The sequence below is a fragment of the Strongylocentrotus purpuratus genome, unplaced genomic scaffold (genome assembly GCF_000002235.5).
Source record: "Strongylocentrotus purpuratus isolate Spur 01 unplaced genomic scaffold, Spur_5.0 spur5_scaffold_18, whole genome shotgun sequence".
Taxonomy (NCBI): Eukaryota; Metazoa; Echinodermata; class Echinoidea; order Camarodonta; family Strongylocentrotidae; genus Strongylocentrotus; species Strongylocentrotus purpuratus.
In genome coordinates this window covers 5012089-5024203 of record NW_022145603.1, presented here as the reverse complement: position 1 = coordinate 5024203, position 12115 = coordinate 5012089, and the positions used below count along the sequence as shown (strand labels likewise).

Below are 12115 nucleotides of genomic sequence, written 5' to 3'. Positions count from 1 at the left end.
GCATGATAACTTGGAACTGGGGGTTGGGGGTTGGGGGTTGGGACTTGGGAGGGGGGTCCTCATACAAAGAGTTGTATCATGTTGACGCAATCAACTTTGAGATTACACCAGCTTATACACTGTAGTTAACTTTTAATAGGCTACTCATTGTTTCCATCCCATGTGAACCCTCCTTGTCATTAGTGCATCTTTGTTTATATTAAACTCCAAGGTTTAAACTTCACCATGTGAACATAGCTGCTGTACAAAGTACAAGGCAAGAAGCCACTGTAGGGCAAATATGTGGTAAACAATGAAATGTACATTTCTGCAAGTTACAAGCCTGTAATGTACAGTGCATTCCGACATGTACAAATACATCCTTGTTCAGGGATGAAAGAAAAATAGATTTAAGTAGACATTGTAGCATTAATAGCTATTTTAATCTGAAAAATCACAATTGTAATTGTACTTGAATATGTAAAGCCTACTGTACATGACCACTTATGTTCCAATCTTGAAATACTAGATGTACAGTGCAGACCTGTGTACAGGTGTAAAATAGTAGGCCTACATGTGTACATGTACTATAGTTTCCCTTTTGGTTTGAATGTTTTTACAGACAATAACAAGGCAATGACATCATACATACGTTCCTAGAAATATTGATCCAATTTTTAAAGTACCATATATGCCGAGCGCCTTGACAATAACAAAAGGGAAAAACAGAAAGAAAGTTGCACAAAGGAATGTACTGAGGGGGTTGTGATACATGAGACTCTGAGAGTGCTTGTGCGTGAATCTGGAATGTTGCACATTACAAATTGTTTATAGTACACCAATTCTTCCTTTTTCTAAGAATGAGAACAAGTGCACTAAACCATGGACCTGCTTAGCGAATTGTTCACCTAATGTACAGTATATACATGCAGGTACAAATATATAGTAATGTATGCCTACTACACTACAGTAGGCAGCTACAGTAAGGCCAATTAAAAAACAAACATGTTTAGCGTCCTGCCTTTTTGAAAAATAGGAAGGAGGACCTTTTTTTTTCAAAATGGCCGTTCGGTACATTTTCCCTGACAGTCAGTCTATTTTTCAATATGGCAGATGGCATTTTTTTTAATCAGTGTTGGTCATATTCTTTTTCTTTAAAAAAAAAAGGAGGCAGCCCCCCCCCCCAAAAAAAAGCGGGGGTTGTGAGGCAACTACAGTACCCATAAACACAATGAAAAACATGAATCAGGAAAAACCTACAATGTTTTTTTTTTGTAATGCCCGAGTAACTCTACCGGTTATGGGTCACGGTTTTGGTCGCTTCCGTGTTCGTCATGCAGAGCAGCGACAAGTTGCGCATCCGCACAACTCACACAAAAAAAGAATAAGCAAACACTGACAGTTTTAAATGGGGGGGGGGTTCTTTAGTGTAAATGAAACGATGGTAGTTATTTTTAAGATAGATTTTCAAATTTTATTTTTCTGCGATGTAAATTGACATTCACATGTACTTCGGAAATGTAGACAGGGTAAAATGCAAAGGGTCACTAGCAAGTGACCTAGTTTCTCTATGCATTGGTCAACAAATACTCTACTCTCCTGAGGGTGAAGGGTGAGGGTCAAGGGGTCACACATCACACATTCCTTCATTAGTACTTCTAGGGATTATCTCCAAGGTTAAGGTCATTATGGCAACGCTGCATCTACACAATAGGCCCATTACATAGCCCAAACACTGTTTTGAAAAAGTTGTATATTCTTTTGATTACCATAACTACTTGAAAAACACATTTAAAAAACATTGGTGTCTGCTCATTCTGAAGTTTTGGTGACTCTATAAATGGGTGAAAATTCAGCAGGATTTAACAACAACAAAAAACTGCAGAGGTCGATTTTTATATTTCAGTTTTTCGTCACATAATTGTTAGCAAAATAAGCAAATACAAGCGAAACACCAGAATGTGAGAAAAAATTGATGTGTTTTGCTTGCAGAGTAAACGCAACTTTAATTATTAATCGTCATTTGAAAAAGTGAAATATATTCATGGCCCACAGAAATTTTTTCTTTTAGGGTCTCCTCTCTTATGAAAATTGTGACATTTGGAAGTGGAATCAGGGTGGCCATGATTGCCAGGGAAATTTTAGAGTCCAAATACTGGATAAAGTTTCTGCACCTTTCCGTCAAATGAAAGTTGTCTCAAGAACAAACATTTCTTGCAAAAAGAAGAAGCTGTATTTTGGCCTGACAAAAATTCTGCATATCATGCACCCAAAAAGCTCACATAAAACCTGAATTTCTTTAAACAGTCCATATTCAAAACAAAGGGAAAATAAATCATTTTGTCTTGGGGGCCCTGGCCTGGCTACACAATATCACATGATGTGACTATTAAAGTGAAGTCAGTGATATTTTCCACACAGTCAGAATGCACATGAGAATGCATCGCATAGACTCGCTGTTTCCTTGTCAGCAGTCTCCAGTCGACTTGTCAGATTTGCAAGGAAGCTCAGGAAATCCCCAATTTCACCCTCAATATTACCCCCCTAATCCCATGCCTTTCAAATGTTAGGCTGCCACAATCGCTATTCTTAATACTGCTTCTTCCTACCAGTCCAAGTAAGTTTCCAACCCCCCTGTTCACACTAGTTATATTCAACGGAGAGCAATATGAAAACTGTTTATAATTATTTATACTGCCATATACAGTATGTACAATAACTAATCAATATTTCAAGTCTGAATGACATTTGCACTGAACGTCATACATGTAAAATGAAAAAATCTTACAATGAAACGTACATGTATGGTAAAACGGAGGTTTAAGCATCCTCTTGAACCAGGGAAAAATTAATATTTATTTTTCGGGGGCTACTTTTCAACCTTGCCTGCATGAAAATAACATTCTAAAATTTGTTTTGCATTGAACTCTATGCAAATTTAAGGGGCTCTTTTGGGCATTTTGGGGGCTAAGCCCCCGTGTATTTTTTTCGCTGTTTTGAACGAACACTTGACAAAGGATAATGATCTGTTTGGAGCGTGAACATTGTATATATCCTTCAAAAAATGATTAACTGGGCAAGGCTTATAGTGAGTGACGGTTAATTGGTCAGTGTGGTCAGGTGTCAAGCCACTGACCACATTAAAACTAGAACCAGAGAGGTGTCACTTACTGCTAGTACCATGCAGTATTATGTTTCTTTACATCATACTACACCTGTATGCGTTTTAAATTTTGTATGCCCCTTTCACCATGCCTTAATTTTGTATATGATGTTTCTTAATATGGGTTAATATGTACATGTACTGTATACTGTATCATTTCCCCAGTGTGAAGAGGTCCTAATTCCCCTATGCACTGACATTTACACACAACCGCAGCTATTTTGGTTTCACACAGGGAGATTATTGCCGGCTCTGCAAGGAAAGTTCTTTATCCGGATTGCCAACCAGCATTAATACACTGTAGGAGTGCTATTAAAGATGCACAGCAAAACAAAGAAACACATTGATGGTAATTACATCAAATACAAATTGCCACAACCTTCATGCCAAATTGTGGCAATTTACATTGTTGTAAGTCAATAGTGTAAACTGACATGTCTAAAGAAAAGGGTACATTTAAAAGGAGGTTTTTAATATTCCTTCAAATGATCAGATCAGTGCCTTTAACAAAGCTGCGATCTATTCAATATTTGTATTTTATTTAAAAACTTGACAAATTAATAAAGTAATAAAAATAAACAACACACAAACAAATAAATGATCAAAAATCAGCTAATAAACAAACGTACATGTACTGTAAAAAAAAAAAGTAAGAAAGGAATGAAAAATTAAATCCATCAATCTTATAATACTGGTTTGTACAAGAGGCTTCTCAAATTGATGTATCCAATTCAAAAAGTTAAATGCATCATGATTTACATACCAGTAAATGCAAACAAGCTTTTGGAGCAGGAAAACACTCACTCTCATTTCCTTGCACAGAGCATAGTCCATAAATTTAACTTTAAAATGATAGCAAGGATTTAGTAATTAATCTGCTGCTAGTGATTTACCTGTGGCCATTAAGTACAGCATGGTGAAGGGGGGTGTATCCTGAAGTGTCCTGACAGTTCGGGCCCAGAGCTCTTCGGAAACTGAAACAAAAATGGAGAAATAAATATTCATGAATATCCAGGGTTTTTTTAAATCATAAAATCAAAGACAAGGTATTATACATACTTCCCAGGGCTGACAGCATCATATTTTGTCATCACTTCAATAATAATACATGTACTTTGTAAATCTGTAAATCTATAACAAAAGAGAAATAAACATCATACAGTTTATCCTAAACATAAAATCATGCAAAGCATACATGTACAATGTATATGCCATACATGTACATGTATATTCAATTTAAAGGTACTGTGTCCCATTTGCAGGCCAAAAAAATGAAAAAGTTAAATTACAACTGCATTTGAAAGATAATACTAATTTAGAACTTCCCACAATATACAGTATTTTGTGTGCCTTTTACATGTAGCCTCATGATTTGTGTGAGGACATTATCACCACTGCAAAGTGAAAATAACAAAATAACTTTTGCACAATATGAAACTTAGTCACTGGTGGTAGAAATACCACCATTTCAACTCAAAATGTTCTTTATCCAAACTCAAGTTCATGAACCTCCCCTCAAGGCTCAAACCATTCTATTAAAACTACAATACAGCGAGACATTTTGAGGTCTTGAGGTCAATTTGATAATGACTGAGTCACTAAAGTGGAATTTGTCTCCATCCTCTGTAATCAGTCTCAATCAATTTATACATGTACAAATAATCAAGAAACTTGATCTGATCTAGTAGGGTTAACCCATAGTAGTTCAGTGTGTCCTTTCTAATACATGTGGTTACTTTTTTGTATTGTATTTAGAATCAGAATGCTAGGAACTGCACATTATTCATTCATGAGCAGAATCAGAAAAAAATCACAGAAAATGTTGGGTTCATTGAGAATGCAGTATGTTTGGTCGTCATGAGCAATTTAAATGTTATTGTAACTAAACATTAAAAGTCTCTGAATGGGCTATATGCTGCGTAAAATATCTGTATACTATAGTGTAATATTAACCACTTTTGCAATTTCCCTTCATATTGGTTTTCAATACATGTACTGTACATGTAGGTAATATATCAGAGACGCAAGTTCAAAGATCAGCTATGCGTGACATTTTCACAACTCTGTGCGCGAGGATATAGCGTACGTATAGCGTTTTTTCAAAATCGTGAGTGCATCGTGCGTGAAAGCGTTTTCAGACCCTTGAAATGCATGACACTTGGTAATTCTGAATATATATTTTTATTTTCTTCAAACTAGATGTACAATGTACATGTACATGTATGAATGTGAAAATGAAAATAGTTGGTGCAAAAAAAAACAATGTACATTGTAAGATTTCTTAAGATTTAAATGAACTTGATGGGATCATTGTCACAGAAAATATGTACAATGATGACATCATCCGTCCTTGTACCGAGAAACTGTCTCCATCTCACTCAGACCTCATCAATCTCTCTTTAATGAAAATTCATCCTCATCCTCAGAACAATGACTGGAGCTACTAAACTCTACATGCCCTGTGAATCATCCATCAAAAAGTGGCAGTTCATGTCTATCAGCTTTAGAACCGAGTCTGTAGATCAACGTACAGAGGACGGTACATGTACACTTTATCAAGACAAAATCTTTTAGCAAGATGGGCTCATTCAAATGGTTTTTATTGCCATTTGGTCTACAAACTGTTCATCAACTACCCAATACATCTATTCCCATATGGTCTACACCCAGCTCATCTACTTTCCATTGGTCTAATAATTCATTTTGTCTGCTTATCATTAAGTCTCATGACCATTTAGGATTATAGTCATTTGGTCTAATCTCCAATTAGTCTACTACCATTTGTTGTTGTTGTTGTTGTTGTTTTAGTTTTAAGGGCGTGTGTCATTCAATTGTGAATATTTACGCCGAATTCAAGTTTTTTAATAATTTTAAATGGAAACAAAAAAAAAGGAAGGGAAAAAAAAAATCGACACTGTTCAATTGTTCGCATTTTGCGGAGATTCCAGACAGGCTGTCAACATAAAATCATTTAACCGTTTTGAGCGTATTTTCTGGCCAGCCCGGTTCGGTACGTTGAACAGGCTTCTCGGCTTCATGCGCAGCCTACATGTAGGCCCCTCCAATACCGGTCAAAGACTATGTGATGTCTGTCGGTGGGATGTCTCCTTTCCGGGAAAAAACAAAAGCAAACAAAAAACGAGAAAGAAATAAACAAAACCATTATAATTTAATTAGACTGAAAATTTGGTCTATTGTTCATGTAGTCTCATTTCCAGTGAGTCTAATTCCGATATATTTTCTTTCCAGCCCACTGGCTTCTATCCACATGGTCTAATATATCATTTTGCCTGCTTATCATTTGGTCTAATTCTGTTGTTGTCTACTATGCATACATGTGTTCTATTCTAATAATCTTTTCATCACAGATAATAATAATCATCAAGTGTACAGTACATGTACATGTACACTTCATCCAATGTATCAAGTATATGTACAGCTGTATGGGTCATTCAAACAGGCCTTATGTCTCTATAAGCCAGACCCTCTCACAAAAAGTTATTATAGACTGTGTCAGAGCCTTGCAGCTCTCCTGGCTGTAAAACAGAATATCTCAGTCCATGCAGAAATGGGAGATCGATGCAGGCATCCAACTCCACTGGAAAACTGTCCTCACCTCATTCAGACCTCATCAATCTCTTTTGAGGAAGATCTCTAATCCTAATGACAAAGAATTAAAGGCATCCCAGTGAAAAGAATTAAAGGCATCCCAGTGAAAAAAATTCACGGGGGTTAAGGGCGAAATAAACCCGAAATGCCCAAAAGAGCCCCCGAAAATCAAAGGGCCCTGTAAATTTGCATAGGGTTCAATGCAAAACAAATTTTAGAATTTTATTTTCATGCAGGCAAGCTTGAAAAGTAGCCCCCGAAAAGAAATATTAATGTTTTCCCTGAGTACCTGTATCTATACAGTATACACCGCGCATGAGTACTGGTTTTATGAAACAGGGCAGAATTAACGCTCTTTTGGATCTAAGCCGGAGAATCGTATCACCATGCAGAGGCATCCAACGAGCTTTCCTGGGAACCTGTCTCCATCTCATGTTTCAGACCTCATCAATCATTCTTAATGAAGATCCACTCTCCTCCTAATGACAAAGGACCAAGGCATCTCCTTTAGATCTCTTAATCATCATCTGACTGCCTGAACTCAAGGACTGGTATGAGATGGCAGTTTAATAGGGACTTTTAGATTTGTACAACGACAACGTGTATTGCTACAAATGTACGATCGACGTCCTTTTAATGCACTGCCTTGAATGGACGTCACACGTATCAGTCCACGCAAATCCTTATTGTTGTTTGGTCTACAACCAACTCATCTACTATTAAATAAAATTTGGTCTACTCTATTCTCATATGGTCTACACCCAGTACGTCTCCTATCCACATGGTCTAATAACTGTTTTGTCTACTTAACATTTGGTCTATTGACCATTAAGGCTAATACTGTAGTCATTTGGTCAAATTTCCATTTATTTTCAGAGATCTTGTGCACACTTGCTAGTCTTCAGACAGAGACTCTCATTTGACCATAAAATCTAGAGCGGATCGAGTCTAATTCTATCCATCTCTGGAGCAGCTACTGTACAGACCCTCTATTACACATTACAACTGACAAGGGTTTGTGCCTGCAAACCACTGCATTGTATGTTGTATGGATGAATGGAATAGAAGGGCATTAATCCTCTAAAAGAGATCTACAATGTACACAGGTCTGAATTCCTTGTTTCTAATGAAGCATGAAATGAAAGAGTTACCAATTAAAGAGTTTTCCAAAAGATGGATAATTGGATATCTAAATGTACATTATTTATATGACGCTACAGGTACATGTAGTATTCCAAACTACTTCTTTGGCTAGGTGTGTACAGTACATGTCGTGTACAGAAATGTCAAGATAGTAAAGATGCAGACACTATTTTTTTTTTTTTTACTGGGTATATTATTAAATAGCAATGTACAGTACATTGTACATGTACATTTTCAGTGCATTTTATATGGAAAATCCTCTGTATAAATACAAGACTTGACCAATTATCATACAAATACAAACAGCAAAGCCTTGAAACTTGAAAGCCATAGAATCATCTGAACTTGACCTTGGATCAACTTGAGGTCAGGTCTGGGGATACACTGTAATGTACATGTAGCTTTAATAATCCCTTGATCCAATTCAAGGAGATAATCTACTCTAATCCCTTTACAGACTTTAAGATGGATAATCTTTTCTAATCCCTTTCATGAATTCATGAGCTCAAGAACAGTTAGACTAATAGTTTGTTCACAATAGACACAATGGGGCTTCTCACTCGTCTTTGTAAAGTTGTCCATGTACATGTACCTGTACTACCCCCCCCCCCCTGGCCTTCTTCCATTTAGAATAGGCCTACCAACATTTATCATTTATTGTATGGCTAAAAATAACCAAAAACGGTATGTAGAATTCAATACAATTCTATAGAGTGGGGACTCTTGAGTATTTTTAAATTGTTGAGTTGTTACTTGGGGGGAGGGGGGTGTACAGGTATGTGGTGATAATTTCTAGGTCTAAGTCATGAAAGAGGTTGCTGTTTGGCTGGGAGCAAGTCACAATGAAACGAGGAGACAGGGGTGGATTTCATTTTCTGGAAGGTAGTAAGTCATTTAAAACTACGCAAAGTATGAGAAATCCAGTAAATAATAAGGGGCCTTTCGTCCGAATGTTGTAACATACGAAAACAGTATAACTGGGCAGAGCTTTTCATGAGTGTGCAGCGAAACTTGGTCCGCTGTCATGTCAAATGACCTCTTCTAAATTATACTAATAATAATAATCTGGATTTAAATAGCGCTTAATACGAAATACACTCGCTTAGCGAAGTTAGCGTTTTACAGATAATATTACCCCGGTCATCAGATTCATTCTCGCACAATTTTGTGTGCTCTATATTCACTCCCTAGGAAATATTCCTACCTTATGGTCACCGTGAAGGCATGTAATTACTAACACAAAGGCTTTTGACATCCTACCAAGTCCCCATTTCTCTCCTGGATATGGAGTGGCAACTGTAGATTAATGCCTTGGCAAAGAACATTATTCCTGTGTCGGGGATCAAACCCACGACCTACGCATTTCAAGAGCTTTTACCACTCAACTAAACTTGTTTCTTTCACACAATTTCTCTTTCAAATACAATGTTGTTCCCTAGTTCCCTAGTGCATACACCAACAATGAAAAAATACACAGTCCCCGAAATGCCCAAAAGAGCCCCCGAAAATCTGAAAAGAGCCCTTTAAATTTGCTAGAGTTCAATGCTAAACAAATTTTAGATTGTTATTTTCATGCAGGCAAGCTTGAAAAGTAGCACCCGAAAGTAAATATTAATAAATATTAATTAATTTACCGGTTCTGCAATATGCATTTCTTTAGGTTTCAAATAAATCACCTTCAGTACATCTAAACAGGTCACCTTTACATGGCACTCAGGATAGTACTTCACTTTAGAGAGCTTTTGTTTGAGTGTAAACATAACACAGCATGATATTAAAGGCTTCTGATTTTATATGATTGATTTAATGACTTTGATCAGTCAACTGCATGCACTTGCCATTGACTCTCGACGTGCTCTAATGCACACCACACCGATATTCAGAGCTGCGTAGAATTTTTGTGCTCAAAGATGCATGTCGCAACAGATTAATGTGCATGAAATCAACCATCTGCCAGATCTGGCCATTGTACAGTACGGTGAATACTGAACTGCCATTTGGTCCACAACCAGTTCATCTACAATATACTACCCATTAAATGATTATAGTATTATGGGCATTAGACAAACTGGAAATGATAATAAATGGGACATATACATTATATGTACATGTACATGTAGATCAAATGATAAGTAGACAAAATGATAAACAGTATTAGAGTATAGACTATCGTGTGGATAGTACTGTACACATTGAAGACAGGCTGGATGAAGACCAAATGGGAATAGACCGATTGGGGCTAAAGCCGGGGTAATAATAAATGTGCCTCGGAATAGAATTATCTTGATAGATGGCGCTATAGAAATGCCTTTTATTATGATTATTATTAGACAAAATGGATGTAGACCAAACTGCAATCAACCCTTCATATTTAATTTTTCATTACATCCTGTCTGATATGTATGTCCATCTTGTTATTTACATTGTAAACATGTTAATGTGCTGTATAATGTTCACAACGCATACCTACATGTACATGAATATTGTGTGAACATAATTATGTAGCATTTATGACTTGTACACGATATTAATTTTGTGAAGATATACTGTTTATTGTAACTACAAATTCAATGGCAAATATGACATTATGAATGTATTTTCTAAAATGAGATTTATTTAAAGCTGTATGAAATGTACAACACATTTTGCTGCTTGTACAGTGTACCAATTTAATAAAGACTTGTGTAATTCAATATCAATTGATACCAGTGGTTTTATTATTTCACAAATCCAATAAATCACACTGCACTCAGAGATTGCAGTACGCTTCTAGTACCAGCAAGTCTGTGTTATGTAATCAAGCCTACATGTAACTGTTCAGCATTTCTACAGACAAATGCACAAGTGTATCAGATTTATAAAATAAAGAAATGTTCAAACCTACATTACAGTGTATATTTCTCCTAAATCAGTAACCACCCCCCCCCCCCCCTCCTCTTTGTTTGTGTACACGGAGGGAGTGAGTGAGCGAGGGAGGGGGAAGGGGGAGAAGGGAAGAGAAAGGAAGAGAGAGGAAGAGAAGGAGGAAGGGGATGAAGGTGAGGGAGAAGGGGAGAAGGGAAGAAACAAAAGGACAAAGGGGAAGGAACTCAAGGAAGGACGTGGAGGAAGAGAAGGGGAGAGGAAGAAAAAAAGAAGGGAGGGGTGAGGAATAGAAGGAGGAGGGAGTGGAGAGGAAGAGAAGAAGGAAGGAAGGGAGTAAGATAATGAGGATGAGAAGATAGGGGAGAGGAAGATAGGGGAGAGGAAGAAAAGGAGAGAGGGGAGGGGGAGGGGGAGGGGGAAGAAGGAGAAAAGGAGGAAGAAGGAGGAAGAAGGAGGAAGAAGGAGGAAGAAGGAGGAAGAAGAAAAAGAAGAAGGAAGAGAAGGAGGGAGAGAGAAGGGAAGGGAGATGGGGGAGAAGGGGCAGGAAAGCAAGAAGGGAATGGAGAACTAACTACAAATTTGAGGAAGAGGGAGGGTAGCAATTACTAGCAAAATAATTATGCAAAGGGGAGGAGAGACATACATGTAGAGACAGCATGTTAGCATTGTAGGTCTTTACTCTAGTGAGAGTGGATGGAGAGGGATTACACACTTCAAAGAAAGGAGGAGGAGAAGCGGGAGGGGGAGCCTTTGTCTCCTGATCAGGTAGGGGGATCCCCTTCCATCCTCTAATTGTCAATGTCAAGTTTGGATGTTTGCACAGTGATGAATCATTCAACGTGCTTTGTCTGACCCGCAACAAAGAGGTTTCCATTTTATCACTCCATGAATCTAAGTGCTTTAAAGTGCATACCCACTCAACAGGGAATGAATCATGGATTAGGGATTAAAGTACAACTATTAGGAAACTGATTGGTAAAACCAACAAAAACCAAAATGGCAAAATCTAAAATCATATGCGACACTGGTAATCTCACCAATTTCTGATTTGGTTTTGGAATCATGATCAACAAAATCACAACAAATTGGTAAAATCTTGCTGGACATCTTGTGAAACCAGTACATGTAATGTCACTATGAACATGACAGACAATGAAAGGGGACAAAATATACAGTTCCTCAGGTAGAACAGGTGAATATGCATATTCACCTGTTCTACACATTTTTACAAAATAGCAGTGAAGGGATGTTCCTTTGTCTACCTGAGGAACTGTATATTTTGTCCGCTTTCATTGTCTGTCATGTTCATAGTGTGTACAGGTACAGGCTTGTACATGTATGCATACGTATGCCCAA

General features: G+C 37.3%; 1 protein-coding gene across 1 annotated transcript in view; it reads right to left on the bottom strand.

Annotated features, from left to right (window-relative positions):
- Nucleotides 1-12115, bottom strand: part of LOC579663 (ankyrin repeat and sterile alpha motif domain-containing protein 1B) — a 133264-nt gene that overhangs the window by 116767 nt on the left and 4382 nt on the right. Inside the window, exon 2 of the mRNA XM_030989091.1 lies at nucleotides 4036-4116. Within this exon, the coding sequence (XP_030844951.1) occupies nucleotides 4036-4116 (81 nt within the window). The remainder of the gene's footprint in view (nucleotides 1-4035; nucleotides 4117-12115) is intronic.